Genomic DNA, 24,903 nt, shown 5'->3' on the forward strand with positions numbered 1-24,903 from the left:
CACGCCGATTTTAAACTATCTTTTTTTATTTTAACTTGTAATCATAAAATTAGGAGAATTCCTGAATCCTCTCCTCTGTTCTATTGGCCGGCTCTGGGCTGCTGACTGTGTGGTCAAATTTGTTCTCTAAAGTTACTCAGTCTAAAGTTATTCAGTCTCCTGCTAGCCCCCCCCCCCCGCCCCCCCACGGCAGGTGGGTTAGATTCAGCAGACTCCTGCACCTGCGCCTCAATCTCAGTGGTAACCTGGGCGATTCTTGGGACAAATGCCATATTTCCTTCATTTTTTCTACCCGTTTAGCAAGCGACAAAAGTTGTATCTCTGTGTCTATCACGCTTACAGATTCTAAATATCTCTGCCTTTGTTTCTGTTCCACTTTAACATCCTTCAGCTATCAACATATGTATTTGAATACTGTTTCCTTATCCCATATATATAACTTATTATTTACAAATTTTTTACTCCCAATTTAATTTCCCCACTTCTCTATACTTCTTGAAATTCTCTTCTGTTTTTGAGCACTCATTACTCACATACCCACCTGTGGTGCAGTGTTTTCTCCTGGGTTCCTCACATTTTCCTCTGTACGTCTGGTCACTTCTCCGGCTTTTTGGGGGGATTCACCGATCAGCCCATGTCTGGGCGCCATTATGTCGGGGTCCCGTGCCAGTTTGGCCCCTAAATTATTTCTCCGGACCAGAGGGGAGGTGTGGGATTAAAGACACAACTCACATGCCTTTCGGGAGAGAGATTCTCAGTGATCCCTCATGCAATCCTGAGTTCACATCATGAAAATTCCTCTGCGTTTATTCTCCAAACAGCCTTATATACCAAAACATAAACTGAGGAGGAAATTCATAAGCATCCTGTTTCCTAGGTAACCAGGCTGTGGTCATGTCTACACATCTGCCTATGTCTGCTCTGTCAGGTCTATCTTCCTGCTTTGTGTGCCAGCTCTATCAAGTAGGCCTGAATGAGCTTCTCTATCCCAGGCATCTTCCAAATGACAAAGAAGGAGCAGAACAACATTAGCATATCCTGACTCTTTGTTAGGGAGGTGACTATCTCCTGTGTAGGTGCAAGCTATGGCCTGGAAGTCTGGCCGCTATTCAATGTAGAAATATGGGCTTACAGTGAGTAACTGTGATGTGGTAGGGACCATTTTCTTTGTTTTTATCCTGGAGAGGGTTATTGTGTTCCTAATACGGGGCTCAGTGTCTTTGGCATCAAACTCACAGATACTGTCTCTTCCAGTACATGTGTACGGTGCTGCACAGCCCTGATGTTGAGGGAAGTCAGGAATAATCCCCTTGGACTGGCAGTGTAACTTCCCCACATCCGACTTAGAACCTCAGAGTGGGACAGAAAGAGTTTCCTTAACTGTCCCGTGGGCAGAGGCTCTGGTCTCATCTTCTCAAAGGATTCTTCTGATTTGTATAATAAAAAAGGCAATGCTCTGGCAAACCTTCTACCCTGTTGCTCATAGCTGGAGCATCAGATGACTATTCTCTCACTGTGACAAACAAGTCACTGCCTTAGTAGGGCTGCTGTGATGAATGAAACATCCGACCAAAGCAACCTGGGGAGGAGAGAGGGCTTACTCTGCTTACACGTCCATCATCGAAGGAAGTCAGGACAGGAACTCAAACAGGGCAGGAACCTGGAGGCAGAAGCTGATGCAGGGGCCATGGAGAGGTGCTCCTTACTGGCTGGCTCAACCTGCTTTCTTATAGAACCCAGGGCCACTAGCCCAGGGGTTGCACCACCCGCAATGGTACTAAGAAAATGCCCTACAGCTGGATCTAATGGGGCATTCTCAGTTGAGGTTCCCTCCTTCCAGATGACTCTAGCTTGTGTCAGGTTGACATGAAACTAGCCGGGCCAGTCACTGTCTTTAAAACTGAACGACGAGCCAAAGCATTAGCTGAAGAGGGAAATGAATGCTATGTGCGGCTTTCATGCCTCTAATTCTGGACAATCTCTGTCAGTTTGAGGCCAGCTTCCTCTGCATAGCAAGTTCCAGGCCAGCCAGAGCCACATAAAGAGGTCCTGTCTCAAAAAATAATAATAATAATAATAAAAACAAAAACAAAAAACAATACAATGAAGCAAAACAACCACCACCAAAATCCTAAACTTAGGAGAAAGCATACATTTTAATAAGGGGTTGCTTTTTAAAAACTTTATTCATTGTATCACATGCATCTGAATCTTTCGCAAGCACATGTTATGTTAGCAAAATACTGCATTGACTAAAAACTTATTCAGTAAAGTGACCTATAAACCATGAATGCCCCAAACATGAATTTAATGTTACCCATCAGAAAACTGGTTCACATGAAGTTACTGAACATCAAAGTGTGACCTTGAACCTACCATGTCCACTAACAGACAAACGCACTACAATCTAGAGGAAGCTCTGCTCTGGGTACTCTCCAGGTGTCTGCCAAAGAAGGCCAGAATCTGCTTCCACGTATCTATCTGGGCTCTGGAGTGAGCCCTGACCTCCCCTCCCCAGTGAACAGCTCTGTTCACTATTTTGTGCAGAGAAGCTGGGCACATGGGGAAGTAAGGAGGCTCAATGTAATGGCCAGCCCCAGGGTAGGAGATTACCTGCGGCCTCTCCTTTCCGCGAGCCTGCAGCCGTTGCAAGGCTATCTGAGCGTACAGCTCGCTCCTCCAGCAATGATCGTCCTGCCCAGCGATGAAGAGGATGGGCCCCTTGGCCTGCTCTATCGGGATCATACTGGGGTTCTCACAGCCGCCCACAGGATCGTTCCGTATATCCACAATGTCCAGAATGCCAGAGAAAGCCACCTTCACTCTCCTCAGGTCATGGCCCAGCGGTGGAATCACGGTCTGCTGGTAGAGTATGTGTCTGTTTCCGCTGAATGCAGAGCCATTGATGGAAACTGTGGCTGAGACATTCTTCAAGAATGAAGCCATGGTGAGGCAAATATCAGCTCCCAGAGAAAGACCCAGAAGCCCAATGTCTGGGCCCTTTACCTAGGGAAAAAAGAAGAAGATGTAAGAGTCAGAAATGTATCTAGTCAAGTATGATGAAAATGTCTAGGATCTCAGCACTGTAAGTGGAGGCAGGAGGATCAGGAGTCTGAAGTCAGTCAGCTACATAGGGAGTTCAAGACCTGAGGGGATGACTTGGAGGGTAGAGGTGCTTGCTGCCAAATCTGATGGCCCAAGTTCAAATCCTGGGACTCCAAAGTGGAAGAAGAGAACTGATTCTTCCAAGTGATCCTCGTTCTACCTATGTGCTGTGGAACATGCACATCCCCAAAATGTTACTGAAAAAAAAACTTACCAAGCACCCTAAAATGCAACTAGAAAGGCTGGAGAGATGGCTCAGTGGTCAAGAGTACTGGTTTTTCTTCCAGAAGATTTTGGTCTGATTCCTAGCACCCACATGGCAGCTAACAACCATCTCTGACTCCAGTTCCAGGGGATCCATTGCCCTCTCCCGGACTCTGTGATCACCACACACATGTGGTGACAGACACAAATAGAGGGAATACACCCACACACAAAAAATAAAAACAAAGTTTTCACTGCACCTGGAAAGGCTGCCAGCTCCACTCAACATCAGCTCACAGGGAACCTCTTTTTCTTTTTAAAATACTATTCCTTTTTAAGATGGATTTTTGTTATATGTCTAGGCTGTTAAAGTCTCAATCCTCCTGCCTCGGTCTCCTGAGGGCTAGGAATACAGTAGGTGCCACCATGAGGGCACAAGGGTCTTTCTAGATATTGAATATCTGCTGAACCCAAGGCAGACAAGCCTACACAGTCACGTTGAAGAATTGGCTATAAATCCTGAGACATGGGAGCCTGTCAGGTTCAAAACCTCATTCACAGTGAGCCTGAACCAAGCCTTTATTTGGCTGTGTATTGCGTCATGGATGAAGCGATGATGCTCTGGCCCAAGATTTGAATCTTTTGTCCAACTAATACTGGAAAATAATTAATTTCATGAACTTCAAAGTCCAACTAGAAGTTCATAACCTCTGAAAAAGGTGGGCAAGTTGGGACTAAATTTGAGAGGAAGATGAAAGGTTATAACAATGAGAAGCCTAATCTTCATGACAAGAGGGATTTTACTATTATGAAATGAAATTTCCCATGATTCTTATGAAGAATTCCACACCAGGAAGCTATGTGACGGAGAAAGGGGAAATGCTAGATGCTCAAAGTCAAGGAAGTCTCCCAAAGACACTTGGGCCATGAACAAAGAGCAGAGAGAGTCTTCCGCACCCCTGAAGCAGGCGACCAGCTCTGCAGATATTCCCAGGGAGCCTGGCTAAATAGAGGGCGCGAGGAGAACCTTGGGGTGTTGGAGCATGTAGCACACTGCTTCCTTGAAGTAGTCCACTTCCACGATGGTGAATTCCTTAGGGAGATCTTCAAAGTCATAAAAAGCCAGAGCCAGTGTAGCAAATCCATGGCTAGCCATAAGGCTGGCTCGGTATTCCAACAGGCCCCCGCCAACACCGTAGACATCGATAATCCCTGGAAAGGGTCCTTCTCCTACAGAGGGGGAAACGACATGGCAAAATCATTGCACAGTGCAGAGAATGTGTTTCTCTTTTGAAAAACCTTTCTAAATTGTTTTTAGTTGGTTTCTGTGGATCCATTAAAACAGATCCCCGTGTCACTACTACAACACACACAAGAGCTTAGAGTTAGAAAAATCTAAGTAGTTTCATAGATGACTTCATTCTCTTATGGATTCCAAACTGTGGCCCAAGAACCACAAGATAGTTATGAGTGTAGCCCAACACAAAATCATAAATTTCCAAGGAACACTGAAAGGTGTGGTTTGTGTGTGTGTGTTTTGTTTGTAAAGCAATTGCACAGTTCTAGAGGATTAATGCTATAAATAACACCATTCCAGAGGCTGATTCTGTGATAAGCTATTTGCACACTTGTACAAATCGGGTGTTGTTGGAGTGGAAAGTGGTAAGCCTTTGGGTAAAGAATATGTATTGGAAGGAAGACTGGCAAGGTTTAGACTGTCCACTCCTAGAGCTCTGTTGGAGGGCTGCAGAGGACCGAAAGTAGGGGCCTGAGAGATGGCACAGTGGTTGTGAGAACTCCCTGTGCCTGCAGAGTGAAGAGGACTGGAGTTCATTTCCCAGGGCCCAGGACTGGGGATCTGACGCCCTCTTGTGACCACCCATGAGCATAGCACACACAAAGCATACACACCAGTGTAATGTCCTGTGGCATTAGAGAGAGAGAGAGAGAGAGAGAGAGAGAGAGAGAGAGAGAGAGAGAGAGAGAGAGAGAGAGAGAGAGAGAGAGAGAGAGAGAGAGAGAGAGAGAGAGAGAGAGAGAGAGAAAGAGAAAGAGGGAGAGAGAGCGCTGATTCTTGGAAGGAAGGCACTGAAGTTTGAAGTGTGATCTGCGATCTGCTGTGGAACTGGAGAAGAAGAAGTGACTGCGTGGATCAAGGACAAGAGAGAGAAAGGTAATGTAGCAGTCTCCCTCCTTGTTTATTATTTTTCCTAACCATGCTGCCTGGGGAGATCTGTGGGGTAGTGAACTGTACCAAATCCGGCCCCGCTGGAGACACAGGCCTGGCGCTCGCGCCCCTCTACACCGGACTCACCCACCTGGAGGCAGGAAGAGCGTGGCGCGCACATGGCCCTCGCGCACGGGCACGCGCCGCACTCCGGGAGCCATGAAGTGACGCTCGTGCACCGCCCGCGCCAGCAGCCGCCCGCCGTCGGGCTCGTGGCCGTCCAGCACCTCCAGCTCCACCACGAAGGGCGTCTGCACGTCGCGCTTGATCAGACGCCAGAGCGGCCGGTCGGGCTCCATGGCCCAGAGCAGCCCCATGGGCTCGAGCCCCGCGAAGCTGCCGCCCAGCGCGGGCGCGCGCGCCAGGTCCAGCTCGCCGTGGGGGTCGGCGCGGTAGCGCGCGTGGGCGCGGAAGAGCGCGCCTTTCTCGTCGCGCAGGGCGGCGCGCAGCGTGACGGGCTGCTCGGGGGCCAGGCCGCGCACGGAGATGCTCAGCGGCTCGTCCCAGCAGCTGCGGCCCGCGGGCTCCAGGCTCAGTGTAGCCGCCATGGGGAGCTTGGAGCTGAGCAGGAGGCTTGAGTCTGGAGCCGACCTGGTCGGTCTCTAGGACCCAGACAAGGGAGGGGGCAGGAACAAAGATCTGTCAGCGGTTTGGGTCACCACAGGGAGGCCAAAGGATTCTGCTTTTCCCCGCTCCCACGTGGTGTGGTGAAAATGACTGGTCATGACATCAAGTGAATGAATCAAGACAAAGTCCGATCCTTCCGTGGACTCAGCAGCTTTCTAAAATATAAAACAAAACCAACAGCGAAAACTTTGTAATAAATTATAACTTTATACCATTTCAGTCTTCAGATACTGAGCTTGCAAAAGTCCTCCGTGGATACTCCAGCCCCAGGAGAGAAAGTATGGAAACTGAGAAAGGCAGCCGTATCCGTTAGGGTTCTCTAAATGAGCAGAACTGAAGGGATGGACACACACGAGAGCGCGGACAGACGGACACACGGGGGATGTATTAGAGTGACTTGCGGGCTGTGTTCTAAGTAGTCCAGCAGTGACTGTCTCCCATGGAAAGGATCTGGTAGTTGTTCAGTCCACAAGACTGGATGTCTCAGCTGTCCCAGTCTGGTGCTGGAGTCCTAGGGAAGGTCTAGAGAGCGGCCATTTCAGTCCACGGTAGAATCCTGAAGAAGTTGGTTCTAACTCCAGGGAAGGAGTGGCTCAGGGACAGGATAGATAAACTTGCCAGTGAGAGTGAGGAGAAGCAGCCAAAAAGCAAAAGCTCCCTGCTCCATGTCCTTTTATGTGGGCTGCCACCAGGGGGTGTGGCCCAGATTTAGGGTGAGTCTTCTAACCCCAAAAGATCTGGATTCAGGCTGCATCTCCCAAGTCAAATAATCCAATCAAGAAAAATCCCTCAGGGGCTGGAGAGATGGCTCAGTGGTTGAGAGCATTGCCTGCTCTTCCAAAGGTCCTGAGTTCAATTCCCAGCAACCACATGGTGGCTCACAACCATCTGTAATGAGGTCTGGTGCCCTCTTCTGGCCTGCAGGCATACAGACAGAACATTGTAAACATAATAACTAACTAACTAACTAAATAAATATTTTTTTTAAAGAAAAAAGAAAAAGAAAAATCCCTCACAGGTGTGCCCAGTTGCTTGGGGTTTTGTTGATTCCAGATACAGTCACCTTGACAGCCAAGATTAGCCCAACAGCTGCTTTCTCTCTCCTTGCCCTGGTGCCCAGTTACAAGGGCATACAAATGACTCTGGTTCAGGAGGGAGACGCCACTGAGGTGATTGCCTGGGCCCCCCTTTGCTAAGGGATACTATTAAAAGTGACTTGGGAGATCTAGAGACCAAGCAGGTGTCCAGGGAGCCATAGGAAGTTCTCCGAGGTCAAGTTGGCTTCTTCCAAAGTCCAGTGACCTGATAAAATGGCACAGCTTAATATTCAGATGGTTGGGGGTGGAGAGATGGCTCGGTGGTTAAGAGCTCTGCCTGCTCTTCCAAAGGTCCTGAGTTCAATTCCCAGTAACCACGTGATGGCTCACAACCAGCTGTAATGAGATTTGGTGCCCTCTTCTGGCCTGCAGGGATACATGCAGGCAGAACACTGAATACATAATAAATAAATATTTAAAATATTCAGATGGTTGATGAGTGAGTTGTGGAGCGATCTGGCTTGGGTTTAGGACATCCCACTAGATGCCTAGTAAGATGTTTGAATTGAAACATTCTGAAGCAAAAGTGCAAAGGTAAGCCCCTGGCTGCCCACCGAGGCAACGTCCATGTGGAGAATGTACTGGGAGTGAAACGAATGTCTGTCTTTGTAGCATCAGTGAAGCGTTAGAGGGAAATGATGGGAACCATTGTTTCTCACAAGTCTCTGTGCTGGGCACTCACAGACCAAACCAAGTGTAGAAATGGTTCTCTGCATTGAGAGCCCATCAAGCTGAACTGAATTGTTTCTTGAGAAACCGGAGAGATGGCCACCAGAGTCCCTAAAGGGGAAGCAGGTGGCATCCAATGAAATCGTGTGCTTTCTCCTTACCCGGTTAATCCTGTTATCTTCATGGTAAGTAATCTAAAGGTAAGCATTCCAGTACTTTTTCTTCTGTCCCCCTGACTCTACCTAAGAAAAGACCTGTAAAACAACAAATCCTGTTCTCATTCTTTAGCTTTGCTTTTACTAGACTACCGATGAAAACCCACCTCTTCTACCCAGCCGACGGGAAGGAACACAGGAAAGAATGAAGGGTGCCCTGGTTCTAGAGAGTAAAGTCTTTCAATTGATATAAGCTGTTCTGTGGCAAAAAAGGCTACTATCGGAGTGATTCTGATTGCTCTTATAAATGCACAATGTTATGCTACCCCTCGCGTGTTTATGGGGGGTCATATGTGTGAGTGTCCGTACGTGTGTTCACTTGCGTGTGCAGAGGCCAGAGGTTGGTGTCGCTGTTTCTTAGAGTGCTCCACTTTACCGTGACAAGTCCCCTCACTGAACCTGAGGTCTGGCCAGCTTCCTCTGGGACCGCCTGCTTGGATTGCAGGTGGGCTGACAGCTCACTGGGCCCTCCACGAGTGCTAGGCATCCGAGTTCCAGGCCTCAAGCTCTCACTGCAGGGTATGATCCGGCCCTGTCAGCCATTTTTTAAGTCAAGACCGTTAACTTTTCTGTGACTCTGAGATAACTCTAGGGTATTCAGATTTTGTGATAAGCCAATGGAGAGTAAAGAGGAGCGGCTAGAGAAGGGCCCAGGCCTTGTCCTGCTTCATAACTCTGTAGCATGAATGACACAGAAGAGCTCAGCACGGCTCCTTTTTAGCAGCCAGTGGATTACACTTTGATAAATGCTTTCCTCTCAAAGAGACTCACCGTCAGTTCTCTGTCAATGGTAATCCCGGGTGTGGATCTTTGTTCTGTGGTGTGGAAGACCTTAGCATCGTGGGAAGTCTGATCAGAGTCAGAGAGATCTCTACCATGTGTGCAAGATTTGAGAGGCTGAAAAATATTGTCAAAATAAGAAGGTGACAAGAACAGGAAAATACAATGCTCTCTACAGGTGATGGCCGTACCCTAGAGGGCCCTTAAACTCGTAGGATTAGTGTGGTCCTTTCTCCTCTGTACCCTCAAAGACAGCTCTTTAAAAGATGGGGATTTCTCTCTTCCGGTCGCAGGCTCTTCGGGAGCCGCCGATTACCGTCCAACCATGGCCAAGTCCAAGAACCACACCACACACAACCAGTCCCGGAAATGGCACAGAAACGGCATCAAGAAACCCCGGTCACAAAGATACGAATCTCTCAAGGGGGTTGACCCCAAGTTCCTGAGGAACATGCGCTTTGCCAAGAAGCACAACAAGAAAGGCCTGAAGAAGATGCAGGCAAATAATGCAAAGGCCATGAGCGCACGTGCGGAGGCCATGAAGGCCCTGGTGAAGCCCCAGGTGGTGAAGCCCAAGGTGCCAAAGGGCCCCACCCGCAAACGCACCCGTCTGGCTTTAATTGCTCACCCCAAGCTTGGGAAGCGGATTAGAAGCTACATGGCCAGGGGTCGTAGGCTCCAAAAAACAAAGCCCAAGGTTCAAGCCAAGGCAGAGGCCTCAGCTGCAGCTCAGGCTCCCAAAGGTGCCCAGGCCCCTGTGAAGGCCCCATAAAAAAGGTCTCAGTCTGCCAATGTGAAGACAGATGGACTGGTGTGAACACCTACACAGTATTTGCAGATGTTCAGGACCTTATGCTGTTTTTACAAATAAACTTGAGGCAAGTTCTGTTAAAAAAAAAAAAAAAGATGGGGCTTTCTAGATCCAAGCCACTGGACATACAGTAGGGGTACATTTATTATTTGAGTCTTTTTCTTTGAGGCTCTGTTAATCTCAACAGTGAGAATAAGACCATTACCACAATTTTAGTCAAATTTGAAGCAAACTTGATTTTTTTTTTATTGGATTGCACCTAAGAGCTGGCCAGTGATTGCCTCCTAAGTTGGGTTAAAGAGAACAGCCCTGAATCCATTTCTTAGGCCCTTTTTAAGGAGTAAAATCACGAGCAGTTTTACAGAAGAGAGACAATGAGGCAATCAGAAAATACAGAAAAAATCTTTTTATAACTATGTGGTCACCGTTTGGTTAGGGAGGGTAATAAAAATCAAGTCAAGGTCATGGGATGGGCAAGGCCAGGTTCCAGGAAAGAGGGCAACTCAACTCTTGCAGTAAATAGAAACTTATTTTTAATGCAGCATAATGGCTCCTGCCTTCAAAATGGAGTCAGGCAGGTCCTCAGCTCCTCATCAAAAAGGAGTTAGGCAGGTCCCTCAGCTCCCCATCCTCATTTTTGTTGCTTCTTTTCTTTTTTTAGTTTTGTTTTTTCTACAGTGAAACAGTGTTTCTCTGTGTAGTACAGGACATCCAGGAACTCAACCTGTAGACCAGGCTGGCCTTGAACTCACAGAGATCCGCCTGCTTCCGCCTCCTGAGTGGCTACTGGGATTAAAGGTGTGCACCACCACAGCCAGGTTTCTTGTTTTTTTTTTTTCTTTGTGGTTTTGGAGCTTGAACCTATGGCCTCAAGCATGCTAGCTAGGCAAGGCTCGACCACTGAGTTATCCAACCCTCACACTTATTCTTTAAGGGAGATACATGAATCAGGTTTGCCTGCCTGTGACAAACCACCTGAGTTACACAGTTTAGTAATATAGCCAAGTGGTGATAGCACACATCTTAAATCCCAGCACTTGGGAGGCAGAGGAAGCGGATCTCTGTGAGTTAGAGGCCAGCCTAGTCTACAGAGCTAGTTCCAGGACAGGCTCCAAAGCTACACAGAGAAACCCTGTCTCAAAAACCCAAACATAAAATAAAAAACATTAAACACAATAGCAAGGTTGCTTCTGTGAAGGACAATTAATCAAAATAGGAATTTTAAAACAAAACAAAACAACCCACTGGCAGTCTGGGTACAAAAGTCTTGTCATTATCCTAACGGGACCCCTCTGACTCTCTTTCCAGAACCTTGATCTTTAAGTCACCTAGTTGAGAGCTTGTCAAGACCTTTGTCCCTGTTTCGGCCGTTACACAGGTTAAGAGAGTAAATGTTACACGGACCATTGATTACTTATGCAATTTTATTGGATAGCCAATAAACATTGCTACACAGCCTGACCACGAATCTGTATTATAATCAGAACAAAGCACTGACATAAAAATGTTCTATTCGCTGGATTATCTATCTTGTCTATGTGTCTCCATGTCTACAAAATCCTATAATCTAGGGTCATAAAAATACCCATATTCATCAAGCACAGAAACAGAGCGTCTAATCTGTAATATCACGTTCAAGGGCTTGGAGTGTGGATCAACAGTAGAACCCAAGCTAGCAAGTACAAAGCTCTGGGTTCTGTCCCGGGGACTACAAATTAGGAATGAACATAATGAATGTCTTTGAAACTATTCATGGAGCAGCCTGATTCCATCGTAGGGTAAAAAGACACTTTGCTAAAAGTCCAAAATATGCTGTTTTTGTTTGCTACAAAATTCAAGTTTGAGGCACTGGGACTCTACCCTGAGGAGATAAGGAGTTCTGACCAGGAACCTTGACACATTCTGCCAAGATGATCTGTTGAATAATCAAATAGGCTATGTGCTTCTGTAAAATTTGCTTGCAAAATCTTTGTTACAAAATCCCCAGTTTATTCTTGTTCCCTGTGATTTCTGAGTATTTAATATTTTCCTTAAAAGTTGAAATGTTGTGGAACACTTCAAGGTAAAATTCAAAGAGCCCATCCACACCCTCACCATAGTTCTAGGAATACACAGGGCTTTGTGAGTTCCTCGACAGCTGCCTGTCCCTTGCCATGATCCACGTCTTGATATTCAACATGTCCGCTCCCGCTACCCGTGATGCCCTAATGCAACTTCTCCCCTTTCTCTTGCAGTAGTGAAAAGGAATGCTGGGAGAAACGTTACACAGTAGCAAGTGTCTGCATGAATAAAAGTCTGAGAGATTCTACAAAGCGTAATGTTTGCTTTGGCAACCAAGCAGGACTGAAATGTGGATTCATGTATGAATACATTCCACGACAAGATCAGGTTCTTAGGGGAAATGGAGAGATAAATTATATGAGATGATTTGAAACAATTATTCTTACCCACACAGACTAATAGCAAAGGAAGGGTCAGGGGTCAAGGAGAGTCAAATGGAAAGTTGCTTGACAGGTATTCTTATCAAGTTATTATTGTTGGTCATAGTAGCATTTATTCTGGAATTATTCTATCTGCATTTACAGAGGCCTCAAAGTTCTAACCAACTCTTAGGCTAGTATCAGGCTGTTGTGTGTGAGAGTCCTTTCTTTGTGACCCCCAATTCCGTGTAAACATACATTTTGTTTTGCTAGAATTAACAAAAGCAACTCTACCTGGGTTCGGAGCATTTCCACATTCCCCTGTTGATCGAGCTCTTTCTATGAAAACACCAGTGATCAACCATGTGGTTGTTTGTCAGGGTTTGACTGCCTCTTGTGTGCAGGATGGACCTCTCCGGTTCACTCTGTTCTCAGGTCAGGTGAGGTGACCGGTGACTGACGGTAAATGTAAAAACCTATACAGCTTCATTAGGAGCAAAAAGCTTTAGGAATGGTTCTGCAGCCAAATTTATCTGTATCGATTTGCAAGCAGTGGTCAATTGAATATTGCTTCTTTTCTTTTTTCTCATTTTGAGATAGGGTTTCTTTGTGTAGCTCCGACTGTCCTGTAACTTGCATTGCCTCCTGAGTGCTTGAATTAAAGGCATGCACCACCACTGTCCAGTTGATCTGGATCTCTTTGTAAATTCAACTTTGTCTGTTCTTTAGGTAATGCCATCTCGGGTGGTTTGAATGAGGTCTTCCCCATAGGCTTCTATGTATTTGCACTCTTGTTCCCTGTTGGTGGCGCTGTTTGGGGGCGGTCTGGTGTGTAACCTTGCTGGAAGAATTATGTCACTGCGTGGTCCTTGAGGTTTCAAACCTTGTACCACTTCTAGGGTCTTTCTGCTTCATGCCCGTGGTTCAAGATGTGAGGTTTCAGCATTCAGTTCCTGCCACTATGCCTGTCTCTTGCCGCCACAGTGGACCCTTCCTCGTCTGGCACGATAAGCCCACACAACCCATTCCTTCCGCAAGACGCCTTGGCCGTGCCGTTTTGTCCAGCAATAGAAAGTAATTGCTACAACTTCTAAAGCCGGACCAGTGTTATTTTCTGTGTTCACAGGCGTTTAGTATACGTGAACAAAGCCAAGAAGACCACACCAAATCTGCCTTGCGTCACACATTTTACTTGAGAACTCAGTGTGAAGGTTACAAACCAAGTAAAACTACCAGGAATAGGGTGAGTTCGGTTGTGAACACTCGGGCTGTGCTCTTATCTACGCAGTTGACAGTTCCCGGATTCAACAGCACGGAGTCCCCTTATCTCCCAAGAACTGATGTGGAGGCTGTTTAGCTTCCGCTGTCCCATCAGGCCTGTGAATGTGCTATGGAGAGATGGCAACAGCAAGTGTATCTGGGGTGTTGTCAGTGCTGCCCACTAGATGGCAGAGTAAAGGATTCCGTGGGTCCGTGGAGTTACCTGCAGCAGCTAGTGACCAACATGTGAACAAAAGATAACAATATAGGCAGAAAAGAGTAAAAGGGTGTGTCTCTGTGCTGTGGGTCATGTGATACCAGCTCCTCATCCCATTGGTGATTTAATTGTCTCTGTTTATGGCATCAGAGAGCTTCTCCTCCTCCTCCTCCTCCTCCTTCTCTTCTTCTTCTCCTTCTTCATTTTTCCTCCTTTCTGTATAGTCCTGGCTGTCCTGGAACTCCCTATGTAATCCAGGTTGACCTCAAACTCAGAGGCCGTCCTGCCTCCGCCTATGGAGTGGTGAGATTAAAGGCATGCACCACCAGCGCAGGCCTCCAGGACATTTCTTAACCTACACCTGTGAGACTTTTCCTTCAAGCTCTGCTCCCGGTTTCTAACTCTGGCTTATGATGCTTTAGGAAGGAGCAATCCCTTCTGTTAGCTCTTGTCAGAGAAGAAAAGATTGGAGGAACCCAGGATAACTTAGGAGGGATTAGCCTACAGGTGGGCAATTAAAACCCTCAGAGAGAGTGGATAGAAATGGCACTGGAAATGTGCCAAACCTGATGGCCTGAGTCCCATCCCTGAAACCCGTGTGGTAGAGAGACCCAACCCGCACAAGTTGTCTGACCTTCACGGGCATGCACTATAGCACAAATTCTAAGTGGTTTTAATAATAAAAACCCGGAGTCAGATATTTGGGGTAAAAGCTGAAAGATCAGAGAAGCAGAGCAGCAGCCCCTGGTTCTTACCTCTATGAAATCCTCAGACCGAATGGGTGATCCTGTCTCTACAAGTCCTCAGACTGAACGCCCTCTCTATGAAACCTCAGACTGAATGCCCTGAGCTCCGGTTTCCTCCCCCTTTTATATTCCTCTTTCTGCCCAACCATATCACTTCCTGTCTCCACTTCCCTAGTGCTGGGATTAAAGGTGTGAGCCCCCACTGCTTGGCTCTGTTTCTCTTTTAGACCGGATCAATTTTGTCTAGCCCAGGGTGGCCTTGATTGAACTCACAGAGATCCCTCTGCCTCTGTCTCCCAGTGCTAGGATTAAAGGCCACTATCACCCGGCCTCTGTGGTTAACTAGTGTGACTAGCTCCACACTCTGATCTTCAGGCAAGCTTTATTTGTTAGATCTCAAACAAAATATCACCGCAATGCACCATGGCATGGAATAGTTCCTTTAGAATGGAACTGTATCATTTTATATTGCAAATAACTTGGTTTTTGTTTTGTTGGTTTTTTGTTGTTTTTGTTGTTGTTGTTTTTGGTTTATAGGGGCTCAGTTACCTTGAGTTTCAGTAGAGAGTTTGAATCTTTAAACAATGATACTTCTGTTAAGATTGTGAGGACTTTTGAAGTTGGAGCAACTGGACTTGCGTCATGAGACAGCCCTGAGTATGGGTGGGGGGCCAAACGTTATGCTTTAATGCGAATGGTCCTCTATAGGCTCCTGTGTTTGAAAACTTGGTACCCAGCTGTTGGAAGAGGTTGTAGAATCTCTGGGAAGAGGAGCTTGCCTAAAAGAAGTAGACCACTGGGGTGGAGTGGGTAGGCTCATGGCCCACCTCCTTCTAGCCTAAGTTGTTCATGTCCCAATGCATGAGGTGCAAGCAAGCTGCACTGTGGGTTCTGCTGCTGTGTTTTCTGCACACTTGTAGAAAATGCACTGGGAGACTGCACCCTCCCATACCGCAGTCCCAAATAAATCCCTTTTAAAGGTGCTTCACAGCAATGTAGAGGAGAACTAATAAGTCTATCCACTGTCACACTCCTGAGCCCAATGAGACTTGTGGAGGCCACAATCTCTTAGTCACATTTGGGTTTTTTTTTTTTTCACATAAAAAAATAAATAAAATGTATCTTGTACTCTTTTGCCCTTAATTTTTTAAAAAAGATTTATTTATTTATTATGTATACAGGGTTCTCTCTGCATATATACCTACAAACCAGAAGAGGGCACCCGATCTCATTACAGATGGCTGTGAACGGTTGCTGGGAATTGAACTTAGGCCCTCTGCAAGAACAGCCAGTGCTCTCAACCACTGAGTCATCTCTCCAGTCCCCCCTTAATGTTTTAATCTTCTAATTTCTTGTTAAGTCCTGACTTAATGAATCCAGAGCCATTCTAGTTACTGCCCTAGTTCCCTAGAAACATTAAAACATTACCCAAATGTCATTATTGGTGACCAAGTTCTCCTCTAAAGTTAACCCGTGCTTCCTCAGAGGAAGAGAGGTGTGTCGAACACAAACCTTAAACAGGCACGCTCTACAGACCTGTTTCTTTTTCTTAGTCCTACCATTGGACTCAAGATCCTCAAGAGTGTTTGAGTGTATTATGAAATACTGTAACATCGTGGAACTTAGACTTCTGTATCAACTCACAGTGTCTTTGCTAATATGAAATATAGTGATAAATATTTGCTAGAGATACCTATGGCCACAAGCAAAGCTGCAGGTGTTTGGACCCCTAAACCTATGTCATGCCAGCCAGACTGCAATTCCAGCCTAGGAAGGCGGAGACGAGGGATCCCAGGAGCAAGTTGCCTAGGGAGAGCCCTACTGATGAACAATGGGTTTGATTGAGAGGCCATGCCTCAAAGAATAAGGTAGAAGACCAATAAATGATTCCTGGCACTGTCCTTAGACTTTCATAGACACGGCAGGGCGGTGGTGCATGCCTTTAATCCCAGCACTTGGGAGGCAGAGGCAGGTGAACCTCTGTGAGTTCGAGGCCAGCCTGGTCTACAGAGCGAGTTCCAGGAGAGCGAGGACTACACAGTGAAACTCTGACTTGAAAAACAAAAACAAAACAACAACAAAAAGAATATCCCAAGGTGCACAAGGTGGACAGCCTGTGTCCTGTTCTCCCTCGGCCCTGTCTGGAGTGTGTGTGGCTGTCTCTTGGCTTTCTTTACTGTGTCGGCATTTACAGACAGACTTTAAACACTTTCTTTCTTTCGCCTACATTGTGAATTTCAAATCATTATAATGGAAGTGCAGTCTTGGGATTTGAATGTTTCCTCCAACGCTGCTTTGGAGACTCCTTCTTCTTAGAGCTTCCTTAGACTGCTGGAAATCCACCTCCCTTTGTTCCACTCCATTGCTGGTGGCCGCTTGGGCTGCTTCCATCTCCCTTAGATTAGATTAGAAGTCTGATCACTTCCTGGACAACCGAACACTCTGCCGTCCTCTGGCAGTGCCTTTCTCCCAGGCCTGACAACAAATGGGACGGTTGGGTCTCTGCGTCTTTGTCACTCTCCATGCTCTTGATTTATCACATGATTTATCACATGATTCCTTGATCACTAAAGAGGCTAATGAGTACTGGCCCCCTCCACTGGTTACTAGCTCTTCATATATGAATACCCAAAAATCTTATGAGATTTCCTAGTGGGAGTGTCTCCTACCGTAACTGCTTATCAACACAAACCTAAACCTACGGTGAGAATGGGGAGAAAAGGTGCCAACTGAGAAACATATGTGTGTTTTGTTCTGTATGTTTGAAGTGGGGGGCAGGCAGGTACCACAGCACTGTGGGGAGGCCAGAGCGCTCAAGGGATCGGACATCTCGACTTTGACAGGAGCGACGTCACCGCAGGGGATTTTCGGCACTGTCCGTCCGTGTTACAGGGTTGTCACAGCCTGTCCACTTCAGATCCTTCCTCCTCCTCATCCTCAATCCTGACTTGCCCAGAAGATAGAGGCTTCTAGAAATTTGCATAGTCATGACCTTGTGTCTAAATGACCCTGAAATTCATAATGATGTTTTTATTCCAGGCCTGTAGACTTGGGCATCCAGTGTCTTCCCAGGAATCTGATACTGGATATAAAATTGCAGTTCTGTCTCTCCCTTTACACAGTCTCATCCTTTGTCCTTAGAGGAGGACACTGCCATTCAGAGAGGTTAGCATAAATGGAAGGTATGATTTTCCACACAGCCACTGTCTGCCTGGGTGCAAAGACATTTTCCTGCTAATCCTGCTGTTGGCTCACTGCCCAGAGCTTTGTGTAGAAGATACCCAGTTGAGAGCCCGCCATGAACTTTACCCTACTTCTAACTCACCCGGACCGTTGGGGACAGTAACTCTGTCAGGTGCTGAGCTGGTGACTTTTTTCACTGATGGAAGGTTAGGAAATCACGAGGACGTCTGGCCAGGTCAAGCATCTGTTTATGTGAACGGAGTGGAACGTTGGCTTACTCTAGTTCTGGGCTCACTACCAACACCCCCTCTCCCAGCAAACTAAGCTCTCAGAAACTCCTATAAACATTAGTTTGCATTTGTGTGGACATGACTTTGGGTAAACACCCAGGATTGCGTTTGCTGATCAGGCGGTGGCAGTGACAATCCCACTTCTGAAAAGGTTGTACCCAGCTGCCTTCCCACCAGCAAGGACAGTGTATAGAGTTCATGGCTGTTGGTGTTTGTTGTCTGCGTTTTACATTTCCGCTATTCGCATAGCTGCATAGCCCGTTTTAATTTGTAAATTGTTGATCATGTGATGCTCAGCATTTTTCATATGCTCATCTGCCATCTCTATGACCTTATTTGTGAGGCATCTGCCTACACCTGTACCCAATTTCCAATCAGACTCTCTTTTCTGTCGGGTTTTAAGAGTTAATTATCTGTTATAGATTATGTCTTTAGTTACATACTTATCTTGCTGTTGTTTTCGGCCTGTGGCTGCTCTCCCTCTCTCCATCTCTTCCTTCCTTTTCCTCTCCTTTCTTTCCCTTCTCTTTTAAATTTTTTGCTGCTGACCAGGTGTGTTATCACAGGTGCCTTTAATCCCAGCACTTGAAGGTAGAGGCAAGCAGATCTCTGTGAGTTCAAGGCCAGGCCTGGTCTACATAGTAAATTCCAGAATAGGCAGGACTATGAAGTGAGACTCTGCCTCTTAAGAATGTTGTTACTTTTCATAAACATTAACCAGTGAAATTAAACAAATAATTGTAAAACATATGAGACTTTTTTTTTAAATATTTATTTATTATGTATACAATATTCTGTCTGCGTGTATGCCTGCAGGTCAGAAGAGGGCATCAGACCTCATTACAGATGGTTGTGAGCCACCATGTGGTTGCCGGGAATTGAACTCAGGACCTTTGGAAGAGCAGGCAATGCTCTTAACCACTGAGCCATCTCTCCAGCCCAACATATGAGACTTTGAAGAACAATAATATGATTGACATGTGGTGTTAGGGTATGGTACCCATCTCTGAATGATGCGCTCCATTCTCATCACACTCAGAAGAACCATCTTCAAATGTGTACTCATTTGGGGCTTTCAATTTGGGGGTGGCTGGGGGGATGGAATGGCTGGAGGGATGGGGTACCTGGAGAGATGTGGTGGCTGAGAGGATGAGGTGACTAGGGGGATGGGGTGACTAGGGGGATGGGGTGGCTCGAGGGGTGGGGTGGCTGGGGGGGATGGGGTGGCTGGAGGGATGGGGTACCTGGAGAGATGTGGTGGCTGAGGGGATGGGGTGACTAGGGGGATGTGGTGGCTGAGGGGATGGGGTGACTAGGGGGATGGGGTGTCTGGGGGATGGTTCAGTGGTTAAGGGCACATGCTGCTCTTGCAGAGGACTAGAGTTTAGTTTTCAGAGCCCGTTAGATGGCTGACAACCACCTGTAAGCCCATCTCCATGGGACAAATCTGATGCCCTCTTCTTGCCTCCACAAGCACACACACACACACACACACACACACACACACACACACCTCATGCAAAAATTTTAAAATAAATTCCTAACCCCTTAATTATCTTTATAGTATTATTGTGCCTGACCCTTGACTTTTTTTTTTTGCCAATGGTTAAAATTTACAGAGAGAAGACTCCCCCTTAACTTAACCAGTTTACATTTACAGGAATTTGAATTTTATGAATATGTCTAATTTAAAAAATAATAGCAGCAAGGGGCTGGAGAGATGACTCCACAGCTAAGAGCACTTGTTGTTCTTGCAGAAGACCTGGGTTTGGTTCCCAAAATCCACATGGTGGCTCATATCAACTATTAACTCCAGCCCCAGGGGATCCAATGTCCTCTTCTGACCCACCAAGGGCACCAGGTACACAAATGGTGCACATACACACGTACAAAACACTCGTGCACACAAAAGCAAATAAATCTTAAAAAATAAAAGGTACCATTTCTATATGATATAATCTATACAACGTAATTTGTTTCTCTGTACAATTCAGTATTTGGGAGATAGACCTGAAGCTCCTCACGACCAATATTAACTAGTTTTCAGCATTTTTTATTATTCAGGAAGAAACCCTGCCTAATACTAGTCATTTCCCATTCACCCAAAATTCTCTCTGTATCCAGACGCAGAAAACCATTTATTTGTTTTTTCTCTATACTTGTTTTTTTTCTGTATATTTATTATAAAAACAATAATATAATATATAATTTTTTTTATCTGGCTCCTGTGACTTACATAGGTGCCGGGGATCTATATCCTTCCCAGCCCCTGGATATGCAACTACTCCTTTTGTGGTATTGAGGGGAAGACAGGGTCTCGCTGTTTGTGTAGCTATGACTGACCTGGAGTGTACTATCTATTTGGGTTGACCTATTGTGTAGCTATTATGAATACTTGTTTGTAAGCTTTTGTATGTCCATATGCTCTCGATTCTCTTGCGTTTATATTAGGACTGGAATAGCTGGGTGGTGTAACAAAGCTAAATTTAACCTTGGAGAACGACACTAGATCCCATTGACAGCAAGTGCGGATTCTTTGTCTTTTCATTGTTCCCCTGTAAGAATTCTATTATTCTTTTAACCCTTTTATTTTATGGGGGCTAGGATAATGACTCAGTGGCTAAAAGCATGGGTCTCCTCTTCCAGATGATCTGGGTTCAATTTCCAGCACCGATAAACATCTGTAACTCCAGTTCCATTGGACCCGATGCCCTCTTCTGGCTTCTGTGGGCACTGCACACTTGGTGCATAGATGTATATGTAGGTTAAACACCCATATACATAAAATAATAAATAAAACAAAACTTTAAGAAAGATATGTGTGTAAGAGGGGGAGAAGGAGAGAGGGAGAATGAGAGAGGGTGAGAGAGAGACAGACAGACAGACAGACAGGGCATGTTGCATCATGGGTAGAGAGGTAGAGGACAGTTTTGTGGAATTGGTTCCCTCCTTCCAGTTTTCATGATTTTCTGGGATTGAACTCAGGCCACCAGGCTTGCATGGCAGCACGTTACCTGATGATCCATCTTCCCAGACAAGCGATAAAATTTCTCCAATACAATACTGTGATATACATATCAGGGTTTTAGTCTACTTGACAGAATGATTGACATGAAGATTTAGGTATTAGGTAGACAATTTCTCAAAAGAGAGCCCTATCAGCCTGGTACTTAAAGGAAAACAGCTTTGTTACCAGTGATGAATCTGAGATTTCAGGGGAAAATTAGAATTTAGGAGATCTTTCATGGCTTCATAGCTTCTGATATGTATGCTAGTTCCTTCCTGCCTTCCTTCCTTCCTTTCTTCCTCCCTTCCTCCTTCTTTCCTTCCTCCCTCCCTCCTTCCTTTCTTCCTTTTTTTCTTTCTTTTATCTTTTTTCCTTCAAGACATGGTTTCTCTGTGTAGCCCTGGCTATCCTGGAACTCACTCTGTAGACCAGACTGGCCCTGGACTCATCGAGATCCACCTGTCTCTGCCTCCCAAGTACTCAGACTAAAGGCATGAGCCACCACGGCCTGGATGTTTTTGATTTTTATTTTGTTTTTTGGTTTTTTGCTGTAGTTTTGGGTTTTTTTTGTTTTGTTTTTCTTTAATGATGTCAGTATTTTTCCCTTAATGAGATCATGCATGAATATCAGTGAATGTGAACATGATGCCTGTTGTCAGTATTTTTCCCTTAATGAGATCATGCATGAATATCAGTGAATGTGAACATGATGCCTGTTGTGAGATGTATCAGGGCTGTCATTCTGAGTTTCGGGTCCTGCTGACGACAAGCTGGCTGCGGTGGCAATCTACTGCCTCTGCATCACTCACACCCCACCCCGAGAACTTCACTTTATCCCTCCCAGATCATCAAATTCTTTAAGACCCTTCGCCTTGTTTTCCCTCAAGAGAATCAATAAAGATACCTGACCCAGAAGAGGAAGCCTGCACATTTTATATACTTGTCTTTTATGGGTTTCAATTAAATTTCTCTAGCTCAGTTTATGCTGTTGATTAATACAAAATGAATGTGAAAATGACTGCCCCATTCTCTTATCCGTCACCTTGCAGTCTGTTGACAGCCCTGATGTACCCTCAGAGGCTCATGTACCATCTTCATGTGGATGTCTAGCAGGCATCTTTTTCTACGGCTTTGATAAGATAGATACTTTCCCAGCTATTTCAACAAACAAACTCTAGCTTTCTTGAGTGTCTCACGAAAACCTCATGTACGATTGAATCTTGATTGCTGAGTAAGAACTAAACAAAGGTGGGAGACTCACTAAGGAACCTCTCAACCTTATTGTTCCTAGTACTCAGAAGGCTGAGGCAAGAGGATTTCAAGTGGAAGGAGAGAAGGGAGGGAGGGGGAAGACTGTAGCAGAACCCAATGGACATCAGACACTAGGCTACCTATCCTAATAAACCAAATCTTATCTCTAGCTTCCACTAGTCCCCAACCCCAAAACCTGGCTAGGATTCTAATATATCCAATTTATTTTTCTCTCACACTCTTCTGTCATTAAAAAAAAATACTGAAAACAAAAACTGCTATTTCCCCCAAATCCCTGCAGCCTGAAGCCGAAAAAGCTTGAGGCATATTTTAGAGAAATCTGTATGGAAAATGTTTGTACTGGTTATGTGTGGAGTACTCTGCAAATGCCAGCCACAATCAGGAGAATCTCACGGGGTTGCGCTGGCTGCCTCTCTCTGCCCAATGCTCCTGAGAACCCAACGACTGTGCTCTGGTCTCAGAAGCTGAGTGGACTGTTCTTCCTTGGCCAGATAGGTGATGGGATAGCAGATATTTTACTGTGACTGTCTCTCCTACTTCTCCCTATGCACTCCATAAGACCTTGCTTCAAAGTTCCCTCCCTATTCCAAAGGAATATCATTCAGAAAAAAAAACCCAGCCCAAAGAAAGGGACCTCTTGTCAGGGGTGGCAGTACAACACTGTCATTTCAGGACTCGTGAAGCTGAGGCATGAGGGTATCAAGTTCCAGTCCAATAGCATAGTGTGGCCCTCCATAAGGGAGGTGCAGGGGTGGGGGTGGCAGCGAGAGAGAGAGGAAAGAAGGAAGCGTCCTTACTCAGACAAGGAAACAGAAAAGAATTTGAACATGAATGCTGTACTGCTTGTACTTTTGTTTGTTTGAGAGGAACCAGGGTTATCTGGGAAAAAAAGAACCTCGGTGGAGAAAATGCCTGCAACAGATGCCATAGGCAAGTCTGGGGGCATTTGTCTTTTATTAATAACTGGTAGGGGAGGAGCCCAATACTTTGGGTGGTGCCACTACTGGCCAGGTGATCCTGGGCTGTTTAAGAAAGCAGGCTGAAGGAGGGAGGAACAGGAATCCCATAACCGTACCCTCCACGGCTTCTGCTTCAGTTCCTGCCTCCAGCCAGATTCTTGCCCTGGGTTCCTGGCCTGACTTCTTTAATGATGAACAGTGAGGTGGAGCTGTGAGCCAAGTAAACCCTTTCCTCCCCGAGCTGCTTTTGGTCATGGCGTTTTTATCACGGCGATAGAAGCCAAAGGACACACCTTCCTACGCTCCTCATCTCCAGCTAATTGCCATCAGGTCATACTTCTTTCCCAAGAATGCTTCTAAGCTATGCATTTTCCATCACTCTGAGTGGCAAAACACACAGGATTCCATACTGTGGTGTGGGAGGTCCTTCTGTCTATGTGTTGCTTTTATTGGTTAATGAATAAAAAAAAAACTGCTTTGGACCTTTAGCAGGGCAGAACTTAGATAGGCAGAGAAGATGGAACTGAATGCTGGGAGGAAAAAGGAGAGAGAAGCCATGATCCACCACCTGAGACAGAAGCTGGGAACTTTAGCTGGTAAGCTACAGCCACATGGTGATATACAGAATAATATAGATGGGTTAGTTTTGGATATGAGTTTAGCCAGAAATACACTTAAGCTATTGGTCAAACAGTATTGCAATTAATATGGATTTTTGAGTGGTTATTTCGTGGCTGGGCAGCCGGGACGAACAAACGACTCTTCTCCTGACAATACTGCTTTGAGACTATGTGTCTGAAGGCTTCACCTTTATTAATTAAGTTTATGCACTTTTCTCCTGACAACCTGTCTTGTGTTATAAGGGCAGGGCTCAACCGTGAACCTAGCACTGGGTAAAGAAATCATTCTTCCCTTCCTAACAAGACCAATAGCTGACTAGTGGGTTGTGGCCTAAATGCGTGGGGACGAGAGCGCTTGCTCACACATTCTCTTCCCTGCCTCAGACAGTCTGAAGGCTGACACAACATGGATCCTAGGCTCTCCATTTCCTCCCCCAGCTGCTCTTTGGCTTCCTGGACTGAATGCTCAGCATCCCCAAGTGTTGTCATGGCACAGAGCTCCTCGTATGAAGGGGATTCTTTTCCCATTGCTGGTTTGCCTTGTAAAACCGATGTTTGTTGCAAGCTATTCGATCACACAGTGAACCCCAAGATCGATTGCATTATTTACTGCAAAAACCTGCTTCTAGTTGTGGTGTGTCTCAGCCCTAGCACACACCTTTAACCAAGAGCTGTCTGCTTGAATACTATAAACATTAGGATTAAATAAAATCAACAATAGGTCAAGAGGGAGAGCAAGGAGCAAGTTGACAGGAAAAAAAACATACAGAGCAGGAAGTCAGGAGAATGGAGAGAGAGAGAGAGAGAGAGAGAGAGAGAGAGAGAGAGAGAGAGAGAGAAGAAGGGAAGGACATCTGGTTTGAGGAGTTTTGTTTGAGATGGCATAGGAGAAAGGCCTATCTGGGACAATTCCAGAGGAGGAAGGTCATCTGGGTGCTTTCTGTGCCTTTCTGAGCTAGCGGGGTTTCACCCCAGCATCTGGCTCCCAGATAAAAATTAAATGATTGAGATTTTTGTTAAAAACAACAGGTGTTCTTGTTGTATATGTGTGCAACAAAAGCCTTCTTTCCACTGCTGCTTGTAATGTGTTTAGCATCTGAAAAGGGGCCCCCAAAGTCACTTCTTGGGAGGAAGATGATAACAGCAACACCACCCGAAGAATTAAAGGAGGTAATTTTTAATGACACAACAGTG

At 45.8% G+C, this 24,903-nt stretch overlaps 1 protein-coding gene and 1 pseudogene across 1 annotated transcript; one reads left to right on the plus strand and one right to left on the minus strand.

The window, feature by feature from the left end:
- Window positions 1-2,165: 2,165 nt before the first annotated feature.
- LOC142835016 (peroxisomal succinyl-coenzyme A thioesterase) lies at window positions 2,166-6,633 on the minus strand. Its single transcript, XM_075948107.1, has 4 exons — window positions 6,561-6,633; window positions 5,628-6,314; window positions 4,337-4,539; window positions 2,166-3,006 (listed from the first exon to the last, which is right to left on the minus strand). The coding sequence occupies exons 2-4, from the start codon at window positions 6,082-6,084 to the stop codon at window positions 2,401-2,403; spliced, it is 1,266 nt and encodes a 421-aa protein (XP_075804222.1). The 5' UTR covers window positions 6,085-6,314; window positions 6,561-6,633; the 3' UTR covers window positions 2,166-2,400.
- Window positions 6,634-9,220: 2,587 nt separating this feature from the next.
- LOC142834797 (large ribosomal subunit protein eL29 pseudogene) lies at window positions 9,221-9,821 on the plus strand (annotated as a pseudogene).
- Window positions 9,822-24,903: the final 15,082 nt, after the last annotated feature.

The sequence above is a fragment of the Microtus pennsylvanicus genome, chromosome 14 (assembly GCF_037038515.1).
Source record: "Microtus pennsylvanicus isolate mMicPen1 chromosome 14, mMicPen1.hap1, whole genome shotgun sequence".
In the NCBI taxonomy this organism is placed as follows: domain Eukaryota; kingdom Metazoa; phylum Chordata; class Mammalia; order Rodentia; family Cricetidae; genus Microtus; species Microtus pennsylvanicus.

Coding starts and splice junctions, on each gene's coding strand:
- LOC142835016 (XM_075948107.1), bottom strand. CDS start 6,084: ATGGCGGCTACACTGAGCCTGGAGCCCGCGGGCCGCAGCTGCTGGGAC. Junction 4,540..5,627: donor CACGCTCTTCCTGCCTCCAG/GTGGGTGAGTCC, acceptor CCCCCTCTGTAG/GAGAAGGACCCTTTCCAGGG. Junction 3,007..4,336: donor ACATGCTCCAACACCCCAAG/GTTCTCCTCGCG, acceptor TTTTTTCCCTAG/GTAAAGGGCCCAGACATTGG.